The sequence below is a fragment of the Malaya genurostris genome, chromosome 2 (genome assembly GCF_030247185.1).
Source record: "Malaya genurostris strain Urasoe2022 chromosome 2, Malgen_1.1, whole genome shotgun sequence".
NCBI classification, from domain to species: domain Eukaryota; kingdom Metazoa; phylum Arthropoda; class Insecta; order Diptera; family Culicidae; genus Malaya; species Malaya genurostris.
The window spans coordinates 74,655,362-74,681,613 of NC_080571.1; the positions used below are offsets into that span (position 1 = coordinate 74,655,362).

Sequence of the window (26,252 nt, forward strand, 5' to 3'; positions counted from 1 at the left end):
CTATTCCGGCCGAAATGCTCGAAAAAGTTGCCCAAAATTGGACTTTCCGAATGGACCACCTAAGACGCAGCCGCGGTCAACATTTAAATGAAATTATCTTCAAAAAGTAAATGTTATGTACCAATCTAACGTTTAAAATAAAGAACCGATGAGATTTTGCAAATTTTATGCGTTTTATTGTTTAAAAAAGTTCTCAAGCTCTTAAAAAATCACCCTGTACAACGAAGCGTGCATCAGTTTCTGGTGCGGTACGTAAATGTGCCAAAGAGTTCTCTTGAGAGCGGCAAAAGTACGTCGCATGCGCGTGGTTGTCTTATGAGAATGAGAATTTATTTGTCTCGGCGCAAAATAAAGAGCGCGCGTGCATAAGGCCTGCCTAAAACACACTGGCCTCAGCCCTTAATGAAAAACTTCTGGCAAACAAATGATGATATACCAATGAGAATTGACGGTCACACGATCCTCCAAAACAACGGTACAGCGATATGTCCGTTTATACCGAAAACCTATTTTAGTCCACCTAGAGGTGTAATGATGTCTTTCTCATATTACTCAGAACATCATAAATATTTCTGTGGAATTCGCAAAAATAACTGTTTATTGAATAGAAATAGGAAAGTTTGTTCGGACCTAACCTAACACAATCTACAAATCCTGTTTACCCTGTAGCTCTGGAATCGAAGGTAGTATCCACAAGAAACTAAGGAATTCCGTATGAAACTGTAAGACTTTTCCTTTGAACCTATAAGTTTGTGAAAATCGATTTTGCCATCTTGAAGAAAAGTGAATGAGATCCTTTTTGCAGTTTTTGATTACTATTTCCAATTCTTCCGAAACCGGATTCAGATGACCGGAATAGCCAAAGTTGGTTCGTTTGTCAGCAACAAATATGACCTACAAATTAGAACAGTTTTGAACCTAGTTAAACCTATTCCGATTAAACCAATTAAACGAAATCCATCAAACGAAGCCAACCCGCGTTTCTGTTACTTTTGCATATGGGGCATTTCACACAAAATCAGCCACCCAATCTTTTTTTCATCCAACTATTTTTTTTCGATTAAGAACTCAAAAATATTCGACACGTTTTTTTTTTTTTTTTTTCAATTTTTGAATTCATTTTTACACCGCGATATTAACTGAAACGTTGCCAACAATAAACTGTCAAAGTTAGGATTCGATCAGTGGCGCGACATGTGTCGACAAGTTAAGCCCGTGTTCGAGCGAGTTGCGCTGCGGTACACTCCGCGTGTGCGGGTCGTGATTGAAAAATTCACTGCTCCGAAAGTATTGATCTTTCCACTCTGAAACTTTGCCAAGATTGAGTTAAAACCCTAAGGCTTCTTTTTCTAACTAAAAAAAAGATTGGGCCCAAGTATGGAATATTTGCATTTGTTTATTAATTTTTAACTGTTTTTAAAATATACTATAAAGGTTGTTTTATGGAATCGCTTAATTGAAAGCTGAGGAAAAGACGCACATTCCAAGTAACCACGACGCATTATAACCTCACATTAATTCAGCTTTAAAAATTAACGTAAAATTTGATTAAATGCAGCGGAGTTACACATGTTTATACAATGCTATTATAAAGCTGAAAAAAGGCAATTATTCGAAAATTTCACGTACCATATTGAAATTGAAAAAATACGTGTCGAATATTTTCGAGTTCTTAACCGAAAAAAATAGTTAAATGAAAAAAAAATTCTTGGGTGGCTGATTTTGCATGGAATGGCCCATATGTAAGTCAAGCTAAACAGCATGAATGAGCGTTTCGTTATGAATGTGTTTTCTTCTTCCACGTTGCACGTACCGGTGTTGAACATATTGTCATTTTATATAGTGGTTTGAATACTTAGACACTCATCGCTTTGTAACTGCGGAACCGGCAGTCGGATCCGGATGAAAATTCATATTAGCTTTAAAGACAATATGAGCTTTAATTCAAATCAAGATTTGTGAAAATCTGTTCAAACATTGCTGAGAAATCGAAGTGAGTTCTACAGGGTCCGGCACTCGAAGTGTAACCAACTTCAGACCTTCGAGCCTGGCGTCAAGGTAAATGCGACATATTATCGGGAAAGTATTCTGGAGGTTGCTTTGAAGCCGTGGGCAGACAAACATTTCGGTGGCAGACCATGGACGTTTCAGCAGGACTCGGCACCGTCTCACAAAGCTCGAGTGAACCAAGAATGGCTGAAAAACAACGTTCCGAACTTCATCACGTCCACACAATGGCTCTCGAATTCACCAGATGCGAATCCAATGGATTATTCTCTTTAGGCCATTTTGGAGAGCAAAGTCCGAACTAAAAGATACACCAGTCTCGAGGCGCTGAAAAAAGTTATTGTCCGCGAGTGGGCCAAAATACCTGCAAGTCACATTCGGCCAAACGAAGCAACTCCTTCGCTCTCTCAAGTCATCAAGTCAAGGCAAAAGGTGGTCATATCGAGCAAAAGTGAATTGATTCTGAATTTTGTATTATTTTTACACATTTTGTACTTTGAATTAAGTAAAAGTAATTTTCCAAACTGAATTTATGGCCTTTTTAATTGGTTACACTTCGAGTGCCGGACCCTGTATTTTTGGAGTTTTTCACTACTTTCGGTGCTTCCGGAACAGGAAAAGTGGGGACCAGTAGTGCCGAATTAAGTTTTTATGCCCACAAACTAACAAGTTCTGCAAACAAGAAGAATTTTTCAGAATGTTTTATGGAACTTGTACCTGTTTATGACCATCGTTCGTGAAAAAACACTCATGCAAACTATAGGACCTTTCCTTTGAATCTTGGTTTGTGAAAACCGGTTAAGCCGTTTTCGAGAAAATTAAGTACACATTTTTTCTCTAATTTTCACGTATTACGCTGTGTAACTCCGGGACCGGAAGTCGGATCCAAATGAAATTCAATAGCAAACTGGGACTACAAAACGTTTGAATCGGTACAGCCATCTTTAAAAAAACGTGAGTGCATATTTTTTCAATTTTTTGGTGAATATCACTCTGTGTCTCTAGAACCGGAAATGGGATCGAGATTAAATAGAATAGCGGACTATGGGACTATGAGACTTTCCATTTCAATCTAAGTTCGTGAAAATCGGTATTATATTAAGGGCTTTCTCATTCCAACAAAGAAAGGTAAGGCAAAAGCTTTAAAACACAACTAATAAATATTGGAAAAAATTCTGTTCATTGAATTCTGCAATGTTTCCTCAGATATGATTTTCACAAGTTTGAAGTCAAATGAATGATTGAATTCTTTAATTTTATCGGTGACCGATTTCTGTTTCCGAAACACAGTGTGATAAGAGTTAAAAATTTCAAAACGTTTTCAAAAATGACGCTGCAATAAACGAAAAACAAAATCTAAACTGAGCTCAAAACCAAAATCTAAACTCAGCTCAATACTTTTTCGATTAAAAGGTCTTTTAGTTGCAGACTGAAAATAGCGACTTTAGTTTTACCGGACCCCGGATAGATCCTAAATCAGTAAAATCGAAATTAGTTGGTTAGGTCATCAATTGATAAGATCTACAAATTGCATGACCATTTTTACATTCATGAATCAGACAAAAACGATTTATCGCACCATAATACCTTCGATTTGAAAAGTTCTATCTATCCATATCTGATAAATTTATGATAGTCTCATTTCGTAGTATTTTATTTACTTCCAATCCGAAACCATGAGCTGGGACTCGAAATTTGCAATGTAGAGTTTAAAGCAACCGACCCGCATTATGAGACTTTCCATTTGAATCATTTTTTCTGTGAATCAATCTAGGTAGATATCAAACGATCAAACCGGAATGAAAGTTCAATTTTGATGGTTTTTGAACATTACTTGTGGGGCTTCTGGCTGCGGATATCACAAACTAATGTGACTAATAGGCAATTGGTTGATCATCAATCATAAAAACTTGTTATTCGAATCGATGTTATGGACACTTCTTCTGATTTTACACAGTCTTTCAAACGAATTTTTATTCTAATCTGAATTTACGAAAATCGATTAAGCCATCTCCGAGAAGATTAAGTGCACATTTTTATCAAACATACCCGCCAATCGACTCACATACACGTACAGACAATTCACTACTGCAACTGTACGAGATTATTTTTGTAGCAATATGGACCTGCACTAATTATTATATGATGCCAATATATCGTTCCATCATCAGTTGATTCTCATGCCCCGATGCAATCGTAGCGTATGTTGGCAACTCAAAACTTCCCGGTTCGGAACCAGTCGCTTAGCTGTGCATGACTTATTTATGGCAAATCAAATCGCCTATTTTTAGTTTTGCACGGTAAAGCCTTTTCCCCCAAAAATGGGTAATAACAGCTGAAAAGTCGTACTAAATTTGTAACAAATTTATATATAATATTGATATTTATATATCAAGGTTTGTAACAATTTTGTTATCAGTTAGGTTAAATTGAGTTATAATTTTTGATATTTTAACTATTAACGAAGCCAAGATTATGACTAATTTAGATAGAAAAAAAACAAAACAACCCGAGATACAATTTTGTTCTCCCTTGTTGATCGGGATGGGTTTGTATGTAACGATCCATTTAAAACACAATGATTATTACAAATTCTTTAAATAGGTTAAGTATTTGGCCTTCATGTCCTATTGCTGGAGTGTATTTATACCCTTAATGTGACTTTAAATTGTCAACTTGTTTACATGAAAACCGTCTGCAGTATTCCTTGCAATTCATAACTTAGCATTTTGCATATCATCCTTATATAATTTAACGCATGAAGCAAAATTAAGACGTAAGAATAACTTTTTGTGTATGAATAATAATTCTATACTAATTAATAATTGGCTGGTTCAGGAAACTGAGGGTTTGGAAGGTTTCGATACAGTAAGTGAGTTGAGGGTGTTGGTGAGATTAGAAAATGTTAATTATTCATACAAAACTGAAGAAAATAAACTAAACACGCGTCAATGGCTTGCCAATTGTAAATAGATAAAAGGCTTTCTGAAATGTTCGAGTCCATTTGATACAAACATTTCATTTAGGTAGGGCTGGTCGATGGAACAGTGACCTTGGAACAAATTTGCTCTGTGGTCATCTGAATTCGATGCTGGACTAAAGTTATTTGCATTAAAGACTGTTCAAGAAAGTATGGACGCACTTTGATTTCGCTGTAAATAATTCACAAGTGTTAGAAATTCAAATTTTATTCGATATACTGATAATATTAGACTACAACAACAGAATATTATTCTCAACATTTGCTACTTAGCCATTGTAGACTAGCTGGCGCACCTTCTTGCGAACGTTCCTCATTAAATTCCGTACAGACTTCTTGGCGACAAGTTTTGACACTTTTTTCCAATCTTTTTCGAACTGTTGAATGGTTTCGGCTGCCGAGACATGTTTCCTAAGATGTGCTTTCGTTAATGCCCAAAATACCTCAATTGGTCGAAGTTGTGGGCAATTTGGTGGATTCATGTCTTTTGGGACGAAAGTGACATTTTTGGTAGTATACAATTCTACCGTAGATTTCGAGTAGAGGCAAGAAGCAAGATCTGGCCAGAAGACAACAGGATCCTTGTGGCTTCGAATCATGGGAAGAAGTCGTTTTTGTAAACATTCCTTGATGTATATTTCGCTGTTCATTGAAGCAGTGGTGATGAAGGGTTTCGAAATCTTACCGCAGCTACAAATTGCTTGCCAGACCATAGCTTTCTTACCAAATTTTTCGACTTCAATCGATGTCTCGGACTGGTTTAACACTTGCCCTTCTCGCACAGTATAGTGTTGTGGTCCCGGCAAGGATTTGTAATCGTGTTTCACGTAGGTTTCGTCGTCCATGATTATGCAGTTCAAATTTTCCGCAAGAATCGTATTGTACAGCTTTCAAACCCTCGGCCTGATCGATGCTTCTTGTTTCGGACTACGTTTTTGTTGCTTCTGCTTCTTATAGGTTCGTAGATTCAAACTTTCTCCAGCACGAAGAACGTTTGACTTCGAAGTGCCCACTTTTTTGGCCACATCCCGAACTGAAACCTCCTTCTTTTGCTCGAACGCCTTCAGTATTCGTTTATTTAACTGAAGGTTAGCAGGACCTTTTTTCGACCCGTTTTCGGTATATCCTCAAAGGTGTTATCCTCATCAAACTTCTTGATTGCATTTCGCAAGGCTTTTTCTCTTACTCCTTCCATTTTTGCTATCTTTCTCAGTTACAGTCCGCGTTCTGTGCACCATTTGTACACAATTTTTCGACGTTGTTCAGCTGATAGTCCACGCATCTCGAAACAAACTAATGAAAACGAATAAACAACTGCACAAATGGTTAGAGAAGAGTGTAAACAGGACGCAGCCATAAAAAATGATAGATTCTGAACCATTGCGAAATGGCAGCGGTTTTTGGTTGCGTCCATACTTTCTGGGACAATCTTTATAAACAAAACACAAGAAAACATCTTTTTTTTCTGTAAACCGCTGCCAGACTGTGGGGCCTGGGAGCTTGAGCTTGAGCGACCACCCCTGGTTACTGCTCCGTTACTGACTGAAATTGTACAGGGAATTTCTAGATGATCCAACCTGAGACTGCTAAATCATCCTTCAATGTACATCTTCTGGTAATCCCAGAATTAATTGATCAGTACCGGCGCCGGCCAGGCCCGAACGTAGATCGTCTAAGTAATGGGAAGGGATGTTAGTCCAACACTTGTTGTTACTAGAGGCCGTATATACTACTGCACATTCCACAAGTGTCATGGGAGAAGGATATTTGTTAGTATTAATTTTAGTAATGGTAGTATTCGCGTGCGACCTAGTATGTTCTGGTTTCAATATGTTCGGATACACCACTAAACTCACTGGATTTCCGAGTGAAAGTTTTAACAATATCCGATACTGAAGTCCCGAGGCGTCTTGATTCACTGTTCTTATTCGTGGAAACTGAACTATTTTTTCTAAATGGAATTAGGTGATACAAAATAAACGAGCGAATAGGATTTAGACAAAATAGTTGATTCACTGTAGTAACATAATCTAAAAATTTGTATAAAATTATTTTAAATCACCAAACAAAGGTCAACAGATTTCACGCGCGACTTAATTTCTTATTATTTCCGCTTTATTATTTTAATTATTTATTAAAATTATTGATTGATTATATTGGTTGATTTGGGCAGCCGGCTACCGAGAGAAAAGTATTAATTTATCAAACAAACAAGTATTTTTTACTATTTATCCAATATACCGATATATGTTATCTCTGTTATTAGCTTTGTAATATTAACGAATTTGCGCAATAGTTGATTTTTACCATTCAATTTATAAAATTGAAAGACAAGCAATAACATAGAAGAAGAAAACATATCAAATAAAACTTCTATCCAAAGCTAGTCGCAAATTGATAAGTTGATTGAAGAGATAATTTAGTAAAATAGAGTAATCAGAAGTGAATTAATTTAGTAAAATAGAGTAATCAGATGTGAAATATCTAATAGCTGAAAGGAAATAGGAACTCCTGCAATTGTCGCCTTTTACGACATGGAAGCAGGAACCCCGTGGATCTATTTTTGGCTCATTTTTTTTCCACCGGATTCCGGCATCTAGGCTGTTACTGTCCGGAAAAAGGTAATAGGTACTATCAATCCCCTAGTGGACCCCAGCCCCTGCTGCCAGACTCTGGAGCCTGTAATAAGTTAAACACACACTAATAAAATTAATACTATCAAATTTTGGCCTTAATAACAGGTTCAAAATAAATATATTGGCAAAGCAAAGTTAGTATTCTATTAATGTATGGTTTTCGAATTACAACGGTTTGAAGGAAATAAAAACGAAAATAGAAAAACATCCGCTCTTTTAAACAAATCGGTCTTGAGTCGAATTGGTTTTTCCATCCGTGCATTCCATTCTGCCATTCTGAAGGTGTGCGCAAAATTTCATCCAACTTGGAGTAAGTGAAGTCAAATGACTTGTTACGCATTTCTGGAAGAGCTCCATTCCAAATTTCAAATACTGTAATCAGTCGCACTACTAAGCTTAGTACGCTTCTTAAATAGCTCTTTAAAATCTTTTTCGGCTGCTCGGCCATCCATGGAAGTTGACCATCAATGTCAACTTTCCCTCTCTGAGCAGCCTAGATAGCCGTGTAGTGTCGGTAGCGGTTTCCCAACTGACTAAGAATAACGCTACGGTCCACCTGTACCGATGGTATAAGTCCACCAAACAGGTAAGCCGTGTGGCATCCGGCGGAATTATTTTTTATCAAGAATTGATCCACTGGTTTCCTGTTCCATGTCGTAAAAGGCCACAAAAATAGGAACTCCTAAGTCAAGGTGTATTTCCGTACCGATGGCTGAATGGCTGCAGGAGGTTAAACAATGCAGTCGTGAACGGAATATCTTGGGTTTTTCCCTTACTGGATACACGCAATGCTTAGCAATCGACTTCTTTGTTCATCGCTTCGGCAAGCAGAGATTAGAAAGCTGAGTGTCTGTGGGTGTCCTCAAGGTGGTGTACTATCCCCACTTTTATGGAACCTAGACGCTGATGGTTTGTTAAGGAAACTTAATAACCTTGGATTTCCGACTTATGGTTTTGCCGACGATTATCATATATTGATGACCGGTATAAGCATTAACACTCTCTTTGATTTAATGCAGCAAGCCCTGCGATCTGTTGAGCAATAGTGCTGTCAGGTTGGATTATCTGTAAATCCGGGCAAAACATCAATGGTGCTTTTCACTCATCGTAGGATAATTACAGGAGCTCGTCCGTTGCAGTTCTTTGGTTCAGAGGTCACTGTGGTCGATCAAGTTAAATACGTCGGGGTTATTCTTGACTCAAAACTGAATTGGTCTGCTCACATTGCACAGTGGTCCGGATCCACAATTTAGGGGGACAAAAACATTTGTGGCTTAGCCTTATACTTTAGAGCTAAGATGTCTTCGGAACAAATGATCAGTGAAAGATAAGCCATATTTTGAAGCATATGGTATTAGGGTGGTTCTAATTAATAGGGTGATCCAAAAATTATTTTCCGTATGTGTTGAGATAGAGGACTGCATCTTTCGGCAAAATTGTAAGAAAACTTATATCAAGCAACTTTGCCGAAAACACTATTGTAGTATCTCTAACGGTTTTAGTATTACATATATTTTGATAGATCAACTTAGGGTGTTCCTAAAAAAATCAGATTTTTTGCTCTAGCTTTCTTAATATTCACTTCTCGATTTTGGTGTCTTTGAATATCTTTTAGAGTTTGTTGAAACCAATCTTTTCATGACTAGCGCATTCAGGTAGCGTTTTCTGAACCGAAGTTATGAGCAAAACTAGTTCAAAAACAGATCATTTTTAAACTGCTATATCTAACATTGGAGCAAACGAAAAAAAAATCGGTTTGTTTCATTTGATAGAAAATACTTTCGAGAATGTTTATAAAAAAATGGCGGAGGAGATATTTTTTCAAATTTTTTAAATTGTGTTCAAACATTGGGTTTTTTAATTGAAAAATGCTCTTTCATGTGAGACATTTATAAGCTATACATATTAAAATAAGGTATTGCTGTCTTCTAGCGTGTTAAAATTAAAAATGTTAATTCATCTGCATAATCGGGAAGATGGAGTACACTCACGTTGGTTGTTACTCTATTCGATAATGCTATTACAGGATCAGACGTTAAAAGAAATCGTTTGAATACATCCTCTAGATTCACTAAACGATTGAAGTTCTGCGGATGGAACTGCCTATACTTGCGAATTGATTTATTTCGACTCTCTTGCGCTTCCTTACTGTACAATATTTGCTATCTGTTTGGTTCCCTTGCGATTGATTGTTGAGCAAGAAGGCTGGATAATCTGGAACAACAATTATCCTTCATCTGTTTCCCCTTTGCTGCCCAGAATAATAATCTTTCAAAAGGAAAACACGGAACTAACAGCAGGAAGTGGACAAAGTAAATGCAGAAATTGCAGAGCTTTCTCCCACAGTACTGGGGAAAGTATTTGTATCAACGAAGCTAGTGTTCTGCCTGAACGATACGAAAGTGTTAAACGACATAACAGGCATACACTCCCAAGCTTGGTACATATGCAAGCGCTCAGGAAAAGCTCTGAATTTTTCAAGAACTGAAACAAATGAGATTAATCCAAACAAATATCAATTCGGAATTTCGCTTCTGCACGCAATGATTCGATCTATGGTACTTTGGCTAAAAGTGAGTTATTGTTTGCACATTGAGAAACCGACATGGCGCGTGTCCCGACAAAATCAGCATGTCAAGGAGCAAGAGACAAACATTCTAACGGCATTAAAAGAGCGGCTAGGGTTACGTATTAGCAAAGACATCATATTAACAAGATATCCAGCTCGCACATTTCTAGAATAAATCATTGGAAACATCCTTTTTTGCGAGTATGGTGCCCTCAGGTGAGTCCGCATCGAATCTCGTACATTGAAGTAGGGAAGATAAACGTCAAAATCTTGCGCGCCAAAATAGCAGCACTGCGCACCCACACAATTGACATGATATGTTGAATGTGATGCCGTGTGATGGCGTTCCTATACTGAAGATTGATTTCGCTCCAAGCTGACAGGGTCTAGCATTGGTGAACCATTACCTGGAGGCGGCAACTCGAATGATGGTATCTGGGTCCGTAGATTTTTCAAAGAATATAACACAGTAGCGCAAATCATCGAGTTAAATGGAAATATACTTGAACGGTTTTTTTATAATCTTAACGTTGATAAACAGCAATGTGAAGATTTCGGTACCTGCTTTCCAGGAGAATTCGTTTTGTGGAGCTGTATGGATGGTATGCTCTGTCGCCAACCGTGCATAAACTTCTGGTGCATGGGACTGCAATTATCAAACATGCTTTGCTTCCTATTGGTATGTATAGTAAGGAAGTGCAAGAGAGTCGAAATAAATCAATTCGCAAGTATAGGCAGTTCCATCCGCAGAACTTCAATCGTTTAGTGAATCTAGAGGATGTATTCAAACGATTTCTTTTAACGTCTGATCCTGTAATAGCATTATCGAATAGAGTAACAACCAACGTGAGTGTACACCATCTTCCCGAGTATGCAGCTGAATTAACATTTTTAATTTTAACACGCTAGAAGACAGCAATACCTTATTTTAATATGTATAGCTAATAAATGTCTTACATAAAAGAGCATTTTTCAATTAAAAAACCCAATGTTTGAACACAATTTAAAAAATTTAAAAAAATATCTACTCCGCCATTTTTTCTATAAACATGCTCGAAAGTATTTTCTATCAAATGAAACAAACCGATTTTTTTTTCGTTTGCTCCAATGTTAGATATAGCAGTTTAAAAATGATCTGTTTTTGAACTAGTTTTGCTCATAACTTCGGTTCAGAAAACGCTACCTGAATGCGCTAGTCATGAAAAAATTGGTTTCAACAAACTCTAAAAGATATTCAAAGACACCAAAATCGAGAAGTGAATATTAAGAAAGCTAGAGCAAAAAATCTGATTTTTTTAGGAACACCCTAAGTTAATCTATTAAAATAGCTGTAATACTAAAACCGTTAGAGATACTACAATAGTGTTTTCGGCAAAGTTGCTTGATATAAGTTTTCTTACAATTTTGCCGAAAGATGCAGTCCTCTATCTCAACACATACGGAAAATAATTTTTGGATCACCCTAATATTTAGAACCACCCTAATACCATATGCTTCAAAATATGGCTTATCTTTCACTGATCATTTGTTCCGAAGACATCATAGCTCTAAAGTATAAGGCTAAGCCACAAATGTTTTTGTCCCCCTAAATTGTGGATCCGGACCACTGTGCATTGACTTCAGGATTGAAGGAGCTTGCATGGCTTTCGGCCAATGCAGACGAGCTTTTAGAAAATCATGGGGACTCAAACCCAGATATATTCATTGGATCTACACAACTATCGTTAGACCAATTTTAGCATATGGTTGTCTTGTATGGTGGCAGAAAGGAGAAGTCGCGACAGTTCAGTCGAAGCTAAATCATCTCCAAAGGATGGTCCTAATGGCGATGACAGGAGCATTCACGACAACTCCTAATGCTGCTCTAGAGGCGCTACTGTGTATTAAACCACTACATGTGTTCCTAAAACAAGAAGCATTATCTTGTGCATACCGTCTTACTGGCGCAGCTTGCAAACTTGCGCTCAGACAAAAGCATTTCTACCAGATTTAAATCTGAAAATGTCAAAGTGTCTACTGCATTTCTCCAAGTATCATTGCAGTATTCTGGTCAGAGCTCTGACTGGACATTGCAAACTCAATTATCACATGGCTACTATTCAACGTGCTGAGTATTATTCGTGTGATTTGTGTGAATGCGATTATGGTACTTCATATCATCTGATATGTAACTGTCCCGCATTGACGCAGCTACGTATCCGGGTTTTTGGTTCTCCATACATGGTTGAGTCTGTGTATGCGGAGCTAAAATTGAAGGATATTCTCTCGTTTCTCACCCAATGTGGTAAGGAGCTATAGTCAGAAGGGTTCATCGTTCTTCCTGGAGTGAATGAATCCCTTCTGTATTCACCTTAAATAGGGTTTAGCAGATTGTTTGGCATCCTTTGGGGGGTACCGAATTTACTTCTGCTCGTACATACTGCGAGTCGTTCAGCATTCTTCCGAGAATGGTGTCGCTTTTGTAAGATCTCTAAATCCTCTCGGGGGTTGGCGGTTTTATTAACAGCAGACTGTTCGGGACCTCGTAGAGGTTCAGAATTTCCTTCTGCTTCCACTAAATGTTATCCTCAGCAGATTGTTCAGCATCCCTTAGGGGTGCAGAATTTACTTCTGCTTTTATGTGTTTTTGTGTCGTCAATTTTTCCCATCCTCCTAGTCCAACCCTTACCATTTCCTTTCAATCCTTCCCTCTTATATATCGGGAAAATGATGCTAAAAACAAATTGATGGCAAGGCACAAATCTCCAAATATCAAGGGGAACGTGCCATTTGAGCCAATTTGTTCTGATTCCTGATAGTATTCTCATTATTTCATACTCATTAGTCCAAATAATTTCTTTAGACCTTCGGACAATGTATGGTTTTCGAATTACAACGGTTTGAAGGAAATAAAAACGAAAATAGAAAAACATCCGCTCTTTTAAACAAATCGGTCTTGAGTCGAATTGGTTTTTCCATCCGTGCATTCCATTCTGCCATTCTGAAGGTGTGCGCAAAATTTCATCCAACTTGGAGTAAGTGAAGTCAAATGACTTGTTACGCATTTCTGGAAGAGCTCCATTCCAAATTTCAAATACTGTAATCAGTCGCACTACTAAGCTTAGTACGCTTCTTAAATAGCTCTTTAAAATCTTTAGAAAAAGTGACCTGATAGTTTTATTAAGTCGTATACTATTTAAAGACTGTGAAGGATAGAAAATATTTCCACGATAGTATTATATGATAGTCAACATGCGTGGGCCTCGAACTCGCACACATTTTAATTGGCTTTTGTTTTGGTATATAAAAATGCTATAAAACAGAAAACAACAACAAAGTTGTACCTAATATCGCATACCCTTCAAAAGTAAAAACCATTTAGCAGTTGTCTAGTAGGTAAATTTCATAACATCACCTCGGTGACGACATGTCACAATATATCGCACCCGTGACCTCCTCCTGCTCATTTCGTGCAACGGAGAGATAGCTATCTACAATCTCCTAATAGGATTTAATTTATTGTACACCCCAGCCTGTGATCCCAGACGCAAATGAAGATTGGCAGCTCTCTGACCCATGCACGATAAAAGCATCCTCCCGGTGCACACACTCGCTAGCTTGGTTTGCATAATCAAACCCCCAACATCTTTATTATCTTCGCGTTCGGGTGTCATAATTCATACTGGCATAAACTTGAGGTGTCTGGTTGAATTACAACCATTTACTGGCAAGCGACTGCTTCTGAGGTTCTTTATTTTTTGCCCTCACCGGTAAACCATCGGTGTAACCTCCGAAGTACATTATTTGGTTATTTTATGCAATTTGAATTCGCACCGTACGCCGTCGTAGTCCGAACATATTTTAAATTGATTTAAATAGCGCCCATATAAGTACAACAAAACCTTCCCGCTCTTTTCCTTTCCTTCGGTATGTCTGTCTGTCTGTCTGTTTCTTATCGAAAGGTTAATCCTTGTTTGGTTCGACACGTAACAATGTCCTTAATGGTGGTGGCTATGGCATGGCAGCAAAACAGCATCACCTTCCTGGAGAGCAATGCGACACCTTGACGAATTATACGATAAAATAAGTAATAATAAAGCTTACCCCGCAGTAATACCTGCTCAAGGGGGGTTCGATTTATTTCAGCCATAAATTATGCAACGCTCTGCAGGTCAAACGAAAGCAATAAAAATCACCCTTTAACCCGCATAAAAAGTAAACTATCGGGGGCTTTTCCCATTCCGATTACATCACTTTTCCGCACCAATCGGGATACCGTGCATCTGGACAGGGTCATAAGACAATCACGGTCACGTCACGGCCTCGATGCGGTCACCAATCGATGGTTCGATTAATGACGAACATGCCCAGACTGATCGACTCCGTCGTATAAACACGCTTCGACAGATAAAGAAAACTGCTGTAACGACAAGACGCTCGATTGGATTTTCTGAATGCCACCAATTATCGGAGATAACGATACCTGCATCTTGTTGAAGTCAAAAGAGAAGGAGTTTAATAATTAAGATTGTCGACCTAAACGGATTGCATCTCTTTTCCTACTATTAAACATATTCCTTCAAATCGTTGGAAATCGGAAACTGCGTTATTGGTAGAAAATTAGAGTCGAAAAAGTAGTAGAAAATCGAATGGGTACTCCATAAAATCAACACACTGGAAGAAAATTTAAAAAAGAATGAAACATTTTTTTGCGGGAAAACCACATCCGAAACTAAACTTGTTATTGAAATTGACGTTAATGCGAGTTTTTGCCTTTCTCTATAGAAGGGTATTAGAATTGCTGGAAAAACCGACTTTCGAACGGATCCTCGGAGACTCATAGCGTTATATACCGTTCGACTCAGTTCGACGAGATCGGAAAATGCCTGTGTGTATGTGTGTGCACTTTTCGAAGATATTTTCATCGCGCAAGTTTCTCGGAGATGGCTGAACCGATTTTAACAAATCTAGACCCGTTTGAAAGCTATTGTTAGGCCATTGATCAAGTTCGAAGATCAAATGGCTGTGACTTTTGGTTCCGGAGATATGATGGTATAAATGACGTAACCGACTAAACGTGTTGTTTTTTTTACCGTGCAAGTTTCTCGGAGATGGCTGAACCGATTTTAACAAGTCCAGGCTCGTTTGAAAGCTATTGTTAGGCCATGGATCAAATTCGAAGATCAAATGGCTGTGACTTTTCCTTCCGGAGATATGATGGTATAAGTGACGTAACTGACAAAACACATTGTTTTTGTACCGCGCAAGATTCTCAGATATGGCTGAACCGATTTTAACAAACTTAGGCTCGTTTAAAAGCTACTATCGGACCATTGATCAAGTTCGAAGACCAAATGGTTTTGACTTTTGGTTCCGGAGATATAATGGTAAAAGTGACGTAATCAACAAAACACGTTGTTTTTCACCGCTCTAATGTATACACTGAGGTCTTTTTTTATGCGGTTTTTTTTTTACGCGACTTTTTTTATGCGAATTTTCAGAGTTATGCGGTTTTTTTTTTATGCGAAGTTTCAGAGTTATGCGGTTTTTTTATGCGAATTCTCAGAGTTATGCGGTTTACCCTTCTGCAGTCTTTTTTTATGCGAAGTTTCAGAGTTATGCGAAGTTTCAGAGTTATGCGGTTTTTTTTATGCGAATTTTCAGAGTTATGCGGTTTTTTTTATGCGGTACGTAAATTCGCATAAAAAAAGACTTCAGTGTATAAGGGTGCCAATATGTTGGGATCAGCTCTAATTTCGTAAAGCGCTCTTGTTCAAACGGTTAAGCTCCTCGAAAAAAGTCCTCATGCAAAATTTGAGCTAAATCGGACATGGGTAAGTAGTGCTGCCCAGTGGTTAAAGTTTGAAAATTTTCGATCTTTAAAAAGCACCATAGGGGGGAGTACGTGAAATTTCCGAAATTTTTTTTTGATGCCAAATATCTTAAAATTGCATGAAACGTCGGGATTTAGTGTTATCTCAAAAAAAAATTTTTGAAAAAAATCGACTTTCTGGGACTGGGTAGGTAGGTGTAATGATGCCTTTCTCATTAACATTTCACGAGAAATCGATGCAAATTTCATACATTTTGAATAACTTTCCGGAACCGGAATCGGGAGACTGTCAAAGTGGCAGAAAGTTTCTAGGGCCATACAATAGCCAGGCTTACAAGTTCGAATAGTTTCACAATCTGTTTCGAAAGTTTCGTACTATTTCGTGTCGTTAACTATATAAAGGTTAGACATTCCATATCTTTATCAAAAATCACACATCGGTAACAGATATTCGTGCCTGTGCCGTGATTCTGTTTTCTTCATAACGATTAAAAATCTGACTCATGTATGCTCGGTGCCGATGAATTCGCTTGTGTTTTTAAAATCGAGCTTCGGTGTTGGTTTTCGTTTCTTTTATCGCGGGTACGAAATCGAACAACCCACACAGTGTGCTTAGTTCGTATAGGCGGTGTTGTGCTTGCTTCTTCCTTACCACCGCATGTACGTACCGGTGCACTTTATAGGCCGGTTTAAATTTTTGGAAGCTTACCGGAACCGTAAGTCAGACAGGATGAAATTAAGAAGATTTGAATAAGACCATAAAACCATTCTTTTGAATATAAGGAAAAGAAATTGAGTAATTTGAAATTGGAATTTTTACACTAACCACCGTGGGATTCCGGAACCGGAAGTCGGATTAAAACGAAATTCAGAAATTTTCTATGGAACGATAAAACCTTTCATTTGAATCTGATTTTTTGAAAATCAGTTTAGCCATCTCTGAGAAAAATTAGTACACATATTTTCTTTTTTTTTGCACATTTTACCCCATGATTCAGGAACGGGAAGTCAATTCAATTCAAGAATTTTGTATAGGATCACAAGATCTTTCAATTGAATCTAATTTTGTGAAAATCGGTTCTGCCATCTCCGAGAAATGATGTTGTACTTATTTTCATATTTTTTCACATTTTAGCCCGTAGTTCTGGAACCGGATATCGGATTTAAACAATATTCAGGAATTTTGTATGAGACCATAAGACTTTTCATTTGAATCTAAGATTGTGAAAACCGGTTTAGCCAACTCCGAGAAAAGTTAGTTAATAAAAACGTTAAATACACACATACACACGGACATTTTGCGTAATTGAAGAATTGAGTCGAATGCTATATGCCACTCTGCCCTTCGGGCCTCGATTCAAAAGTCGATTTTCACAGTGATTCCATAAATTTTATATATGAGAAAGGTAAACAACAAGATGAAAAGAAATAAATTTCCACTTAGTGACCATCTCCGAAGAAGTCGCCGTTTTCGAAACATTTATGCATGAAATTAAAAATTTCAATTTTTTTTATTAAATTTCGAATGTTGTAATTATTATAGTTTTAAAATTTCGGCTTTCAGTCTTCAGGAAAATTTGAACCAAGTTTTCAGTTATATGTTTTATGCAAAATTACTGTTTTTATATGTGTAGACTTATTGAAACGGAGTAATTCATTAATAAGCTTAGTTCTTCGAATTACATGTTTGATCATCTTTAAAACGGCTTCTTTTGGGACGAAGATAAACTTATTGCTTTTTATCTGTAAAATCGTATTTCATTATTTAAATAACTATTTTATTCATTAGAAAATTGACATTCATCAAATAAGCAACAAATTAAGATTTAAAATTTTAGTTCAAAATAAAACTTGAAAAAGACGTGTGGGTAATTTCAGAGACATAACCGGATGCCGTGAATACAAATAAAATGGATGGTTTAGTTTCTTGGCTTTTAAAGAATTCTGGATCTGGAATTAAGGAACTGAGTTTTGAAGCCGAATGATAGAACTGAATTTTGGAGCTGGATTCTGAAGCTTAATTTTGATGTTAGACTCTGGAACTGAATTCTGAACCTAAACTTGGGAACTAAATTATGGATCAGAATAGTAGAGTTGATCATTAAACCTGTGTTCTGGAACTGAATTTTAGGCCATTTAAATTTTAAATCTGAATTCTAGCGCTGAACCTTGGACCTGGATTCCGATCTGAAGTAAAATTTTATTTATAGAATTCAGTTTTTAAAATTGGATCCAGAGCTCATCTCCGAAATTCAGTTCTAGAATACAGACCCGGAGTATAGTTTGAAAACCTTCAGAATCTAGTTTTTGAATTCAATTATACTTGTGAAACCGAATTTTGGAACCAAATTTTAGTCCTGCATTTTGGAACTGAATTTTGGTAATACAACTGAACTTTGGTTCTCAGTTCTGGTCTGAAGCTCCAGAACTTCAGATTCAAAACTATGTTTCAGAATCTGGATTCTCAAACTGAATTTAAAATCTGAATTACGAGTTATGAGTGGTTATCTCACACTACAAAAAATTCTATCACAAATTGTTGATCACCTCTCCGATGTCTTCAGTAAAAAATAACCCGACTAAAAACTATTTTTATCTTAAACATTCGTAACATTAAGTAATTGTTTAGAACGATTAAAAATAGTTTGGCAGAATAGGGATATTTTATAAAATCTCAGGATAAAGCCGTTTACACTAACAAATATTTATGAATATTTCTATTCGATCAACAACTGGTGGTTAAAAAATTATAAATTTTAATTTTACAATAAAAGTTCAGAAATAAGATCGAGTAGAAAATTGGGTTTTGCGTACTATTTTGTCAAAAAAAATTGCAATGAATATAAGACAATAAAAAAATTTCTAGCACATCAAAATTATATCAGTAAGATTGAACCAGAGTTGGCGCAACATAGACAAGGTACGGTTACATGACGTTGATAGGCTCATTTGAATGCTACTAATAAGCATTGATAAAGTTCGAAGATCAAACGGTTGTCAATTCTTTTTCCGAAGATATAATGATATAAGTGACGTAACCGACACAACGCATTAATTTTTTTACCGCTCAATTTTTTCAAAGATGGCTAAACCGATTTTAACAAACCTAGGCTCATTTGAGCGCTACGTCATTAATCAGGTTTGAAGACAAAATGGCTATCATTTCTGATCCCGGATATATAATGGTATAAGTGACGTAAACGACAAAACGCACTTTTTACCTTTTTCTATAAATATAAAAATAGATATATAATTCGCTCGAACTTCAGAAAAATTTTCCGAGGCGAAGGGAGATGCGAAGATTTTCATGACATTTCGATTAGTCAGAAAAAATAATAGCAATTCAAGTGAAGCAACTTTTTCAAATCAACGGATTTAAAACAATTCCGCGTGTTAACTCAATTCTTGATGAAAAACTCTACCTAAAAACAACATCGCGTTGACAATTCTGAGCACTGTTCGGCCATGTGAATAAGTAATGAATCAGATTCTTCGCGTCGATATGAGACAATGGATGAAACATGGATCCACCAGATCATTCTGGAATCAAAACAATTATCATCTGACTGGACTGCAGCCGATGATCCACCACTGAAGCGTTCAAAGTCAGCTTGGGAGGTTATGGCTTCAGTACTTACGTGCTTCGTTCGCAAAGCGGTGGTGTTTCCATCTTCCGTACCAGCACGTACCAATGCGTACCGGTTTTGCATCGTCATTTTGTATGACGATTTGAAAGTTTTGACACGCATTGCCCTATAATGTCGGAACAAGAAGTCGGATCTGGATGAAATTTCTCACTATCTTTCCGGAAAATGAGAGCTTTTATTTAAATCAAGATATGTAAAAATCGGTTAAACCGTTGCTGAGAAATCGAAGTGAGTTCCGTTTTGTCGTATTTTTCTTCACTAATATCGGTGCTTCCGAAACCGGCAATCTTGAACTAGTAGTCCCAAAGTAGGTTTATATATTAACATGATATGAAAACTAGATGAATTTACCAGCAAAATACTCATGAAATAGAAAAAAAATTCAATTACGCGCTGTAATTCCGGAATATGGATCGGGATAAATTCAATAACAGTCTATGGGACCTTCCATTCGAATCTGAGTTTGTGAAAATCATTTCAACCATCTCTGAGAAAATTGATTGACATTATTTGCCACATGCACACAAACTTACATACACACATACAGATCTTGACCAACTGAGTCAAATAGTATATGACACTCGGCCATCCGGGCCTCGGTTGTGAAGTCAGTTTTCACAGTGATTGCATAGCCTTTCTATATAATAAAGGCAACAATCTATAGCGAGTACTACATAATGATTTTAAATCGTTTGAATGCAAAAATTAATGAAAAAAGATCTTATATGTCGAAGAAAAAACACTGTTTCACCAAGCCAATGTACCAAATCGATAGTAACGATGGTTAAATTGAACGACGAATTACACCTCGAATTGCTTTCTAATCCACCGTTTAGTCCAGATCTGGCCCACAGTGACTACTGGCTCTTCGCTGATCTCAAAATAATGTTCGCCGGTAAGTGATTAAACATAAATAAAGAAGCAATTGCTGAATGTGAGGAAACAGACAAATCTTTTTACAAGCACGGCATTGAGAAATTAGAAAAGTGTTGGTATGTTTGAATTGTTCTTGAAAGAGATTACATTGTTGAATAAAATCGATTATCGACAAACGACTTATTAAGTGAGTGTTACTACTGAGAGCGACTTCGTAAATGCAGTATACTAGTAGCATTTCCATGAGTGATCTTAATGAGTATAAGATTTCACAAAACATTTTTATTAATTTTTATATGAATTTATGGCACGGGTTTGAAAGTTATCTGTCAAAATTGACACCAAAGAATTACGATCGTACCCCTACTAATCAAATATGTCTGACAGTGAGAACCAAAACAAAACAAGAAATTAGCAAAGCCGTTAGGAATTAAAAAAAACATAAACTAAAAATATCATTGAAGGCATTTTTTCCCTGATTCGAGTTAAGAAATCTCTCTGGGTTTAGTAGAAACCTCTGAAATTTCTAGATTTTTCGGTTTATTTTTTCCAGGATTTTAAACCCGGCATAGGAATGATTCAAAAACAAAGAATAAATAAAAGTTTTTTTCAAATTATCACTATCGATGTTTTTGACCGGATGTTTTCTTATGTCGTTTTCGCTTGATGCCAACCCTAACCCAGTTTCGACCCTAACTGCTGTCAAACCGTTTGTTTGAAGCTAGTTTCGAACCTAGTTTTAACGTTGTTGAACTGAAAATCGAGTCAGTCTCGAACCTGGTTTTTATATCAGGTTTGCTCAAACCCCCTGCTAAGTGCGAAACTAATACAGTTTCGTGAAAATTGTTTGTTTGGTGAAACTGCCCTGCGTCAGTTTCAGTTTTCTCAAGCGAAAATGACATTAGTAATGATAGTAACGATTCTACTTAATTGTAGTAAATCGAGTTTATAACGAATCGAGTTTTCGTATCGTATTGAGTTATATAAGGTAACCCCCATTCACCTCAACTCCATTAGTCATAGAGGAAAAACATTAGTTAGAGTATTCGGTAGGTTGCTCTAATGGTAAGATGAAAATAGGTGCATTCGCTTCGAGTTTTCGCGTTGCTATAACAGAACTATTGCACAATTTTCGAACTATTTTTTCTATGGTATTACTTCTTGAAACCGAAACAAAGATAGTGTATCCAATTTTATCACAATTCGTTTATCAAAAGTCGAGTATTCGCAAAATACTATTGCGACTATTTTTATGGAATGTCTTGTGTTTTATTTCCCCGATTATTTCCGAAATATTTTGACTTCTTCGAATCATGTTTTCATTATTTGTAACGGATAACCATTTTGAAGTAAGCCGCCGTTTGATACAGTTTCGTATCTCGAAATTGAGAATTATCTTGCATTATTAGAACTACAATTATACCACGTTCACACTACGAGTTAAAACGAGTTTTAACTCTGATTTCATGTTTTTGGCGAAATAACATGTTTTTCTTCCGTGTTATTCCATATTCAGAAACGTCACATTAAAACATGTTTTCCTAAAATAACATGACATAATGATCAGTCAAGCACAACCCTGCTAGCATTTTCCGTCATTGTTCGAATATGTCAATTGACAAGCTTTTATCGAAACAGTATTCCATCAGAGTAACCAGAACAAGAAACTTGTACAACCATGCTTATTTTTTTGTTTAAAGACATCATTTATTGCTAAAAATATTTATTTCACGTAAATGGCCAAAGTTTCGAAGCAAATACCCTTCGAAACGTTGACAACTAACGTGATATAAACATTTAATTCCAACAAATGGCCAAAAATGACTTTTTAATACGTAGAAGAAAACTTTCTGAGTGAAGAAATGGAAAAATTGAAGCGAATGACATAATATTTTTACCAATTTTTCCGAGGCATTGTGAAAAACCATGCTTCTTGAAACCGGGAATGCAATCATCAATTTTTTCACTGTAGATTTTCCTATTTCGAAGTACTACAAACTATTCTATGAGAATTCCGGAACCCAGTAAAGTTCCACAGTAATTTATCTTCTTAACAAGTGCTTAATATTTGCGACGTAAACATTTTTCTGTTTGTTTATAAACAAACTCAATAACAAACAATATGGCATGCGTATAACATAATACAAGTGTGAACAGTTAGGTTTTAACTTTATATTATTATCGTTAAAACGTGTTATTTTCTGCAGGTGTGAACATAGTATTATTCTCTCATCATACTCAGTAAAAATCTCATATTGGTTTAGCACATACCATTTCGATTCTCCGAAGGTGGCAATTTAAAATGATTGAAATATTTTGCAAACCTTTCTTTTGCGTTATTCAACACTAACGAGAACTCAGAATTTCCTACACAAATATAAAAATTTCTGATCATATAAAATGCATACTACGGCTTGCAAACATTTCGTTTTGCCTAGCCTAGCGTTCTTGCACGGAACCTGACACAAACTTTCATGCAACCTTCACTGCAACCTCGCACGCCATACTCACTTGTATTTTATCCTCCAAAAACTTATTAGTCTCACGCAAAGCGGAAAGCTCCTGGTTGAGTTTGAGAATGTCCAGATTCAGCTGGTGAATCGAAACCGTTTGGCCAGCGTGTACGTCATCCGCGGTACCGCCAGCCGCCGTTCGATTTGTTCGTTTGGCCGCCGAAGAAGCCGCCGGAGCGACATTGCGCTTCTGATGTGAGAGAGCTTCCTGTAGTTTTTTGCACTCGGTCTTCGACCGCCGAAGATCGGATTCGTTTTGAGCCCTTAGAAAAAAGAAAAATAAACATTACTATCGGGATAGTTTGTATTAATTTCCTTGAAACTTTACCTTAAAACTCTCACAGCATTTCGTTCCGTGGCCAAACTGAGCCGCAGCTCATTTATTTCCAGCCGCATCTGTTCATTCTGAGCAAGCAGCTTCTGCACGGTCAACGCATTGTGGGCCTCACTGATCACATGCTTCTTCGACTTCCCCGCGCCCACTTGCTGTTGTTGTTGATGATGTTGTTGCTGCTGCGCTAACCTGCCACTATCTGGTTTCGGTGGAATGGGTGGTTTACTGACAATTAGTTTGCCCTCGCCACCTTGCAGATCTATCTTTATTCGTTTGCTACTGGAGAATCCCACGGCACTGACACTGGCCGTAGGCGTTGGCTGGATATTCTCGGCGTCCGACTGTTTCAGCACCGACGCGTAAGTAGGTCCCCGATCTTCACCGTCACTCAGCTGACTCACCGATGGCACTTTCTTTCGTTTGAGCATATTGACTTCTTTATCACTGTCACATTTGACTAGATTGGTACTCTTCCGAATTGACACAGCCGCCTGGTCGTATTCTACACTGTTGGCCAGCTTGCTGTGATATTCACTGGCCTTTCGGGCACTTAGATACAAGGTCACTTTTTCACTGTCACTTTCGCTCTGTCTGGCACACCGGGACCGGTTGATTATTTTCCGGTCCGTCTTTGCGGTTGGTACATTATCGGTAGTTCCCCCGATGTTGTTTTTATGCTGCTCACTGTCTGCCATTATTGCTGCTTGCTTCGATCGGTTTATTTTAACATTTAATTTTAATTTTACGTTAGTCAAGTCACTTGTGATCCGTAGTTTTGAGTTTTTGTGCTTTTCTTCGAATTTCCTCCGATCAGGGAAATATTATTTGACTTTGCTGTTTTTCGTTCGTTTGTTTCGATTGCAGGTTCAATCTGAGGAAAAAGATATAGAAAAAAACAAGTATCAAATATGTATGTATTAGAATGTATAAATTTAATTTGTAAAGGGTGATTTTTAGTTGGTGTCATTTTGGCAACACTGTTTTTGACTGATCACGAGTGAATTGTGTCTTGTGTCATTATCAACCTTATTCAGTTTTGTTTATAATTTAATCATGAATCGTCGTTTGGTCTATAGTTAATTCACGAATGGCAAAGGTGGTGGATGATCCATTTTATTACCGAAAAATTGTGTTCAACTACCAAATTCATTCCTGGTTGAAAGGAGCAAAATTGCCTCATCTGAAGTGAAGACCAGCCAGAAGTATTGCAAGAGCTACCAATGCATCCCAAAAATGTCACTGTTTTGTGTGAATTTTGGACCCATTATTCGTGACTGAGACCTCAAAAGAAAACCTTGAAATTTTTTCAGTAAACGATCGAAGGTTTCGTTGCTTGTGTAGCACGTAGCACCGTCTTGTTGAAAGAAGGCGTTGTTCATATAAAAAGCATCCAATTCCGGCGTTAAAAAATCATCAATCATTTTTCGATAGTGTAATCCATTCATCCTAACTGTTGCCTGTCATTTTGGAAAAAGTAAAGTCCCTTGACTTCGCCAGACCATAAACTGCACCAAATTGTCAAACTTTAAGGAAGGAGAGACTTTTCAACAATAAATCTAGGGTTTTCCAAAATTCCGGATCGTTTTCATGCATTTCAAGCACCCAATTTGCAAAGGCACAACGTTGTTTATGATCGGTATCATTCCATTTTCAGTATAGTTCCTGCTTGTCAAATGTCAAAAAGTTACAGTATCAAAAGCGACATCTTCCGAAATAATGGGCTATTCAAAGTTACAGCTCTTGTTGGAAACACTGTATTAGCCATGTATTTATGTGATGCATATCAAATATTACTCCAATTAAATTTAACAACAATAACTGTGTTTTTTTTCGAATTCCTCGATAATTTACGTAAATGTTTTTTTTTTTTGTTTTTTTGGTTAGCAACACTGTTTGAAATTATGTGAATTTCAAACTATTTCAACTTCCAATCGCATTTATTCCATACACACAGAGAAATGGAGCTTGTTTAGTGTTTTAACAAAACAGTCGATAGACTAGTAAATTTGATTCATGTTAATTTCAAGCTAGAATATGATTGTTTTGAACCAATTTCTCCCTTCAACATCAACAATGATATCTGTTTGATTTGAAGCAAAGTTCTGATCTAAACTAACGCTAAAATTATTTGTTTCAGTTGACTCTATTGATGAAATAAGTGAACTATTTATTACAGGGATGAGTATTCACTCGCTCCTAGTGACCTAACTCTAACATGCAGTTTTCCTTTCAAAATATTCAATGTGAGCTATCCTCTTCGTGAGAAATGGATTTTAATACATTTGGAACGACAACTTGATGAACACATAGTTTGTTATACGGACGGTTCTCTGTGGAATGGTCGTGCTGGCGCTGGTGTCTACTGTCGTGGAAATGAGGCTAGAGCAGTCTCATTCACTTGGTAAATACTGTACTGTGTTCGAAGCAGAAATCTACGCAATTTTGTGTGAAATACAATCGGCACTTCAGCAGAGGATCTGTGGTAAACGAATATTTTTGTTCCGACAGTCAGGCAGGTTTTAAAGCACTCAGTTCGAATGATTCACGGTCGAATCTAGTGATCGTATGTCGAACTCAAATTGAAGACCTCAGCATTTCAAATGCTGTTTACTTCTTATTGGTACCCGGCTATTCTGGTATTACTGGATATGAATGGGCTGATGAGTTGGCTAGAGTTGGTGCAACGAATGATTTCGTTGGTCCTGAACCAACTTTACCACTTTCAACAAGTTGGATAAAGCACAAGATTCGTTCTTGGGCTGCATCCAAACATGCCAGCAACTGGCGCAGCTTGCAAGCATGCGCTCAGACAAAAGCATTTTCGCCAGATTCGAATCTGAAAATGTCAAAGTGTCTACGTGCTGAGTATTATTCGTGT

General features: G+C 37.1%; 1 protein-coding gene across 4 annotated transcripts in view; it reads right to left on the reverse strand.

Moving 5' to 3' along the window:
- The window catches only part of LOC131431882 (nucleoprotein TPR), a 408,135-nt gene that overhangs the window by 357,685 nt on the left and 24,198 nt on the right, over positions 1–26,252 (reverse strand). For all 4 annotated transcript variants that reach the window (XR_009229752.1, XR_009229753.1, XR_009229751.1 and 1 more), the window contains exons 2-3: positions 23,369–24,245; positions 23,039–23,303 (exon numbers count right to left, since the gene is read on the reverse strand). Coding sequence is in view for 1 of the 4 variants with exons in the window: in XM_058597827.1 (XP_058453810.1) it covers positions 23,039–23,303; positions 23,369–24,069 (966 nt within the window). In the remaining 3 variants the exon portion in view is untranslated. The remainder of the gene's footprint in view (positions 1–23,038; positions 23,304–23,368; positions 24,246–26,252) is intronic.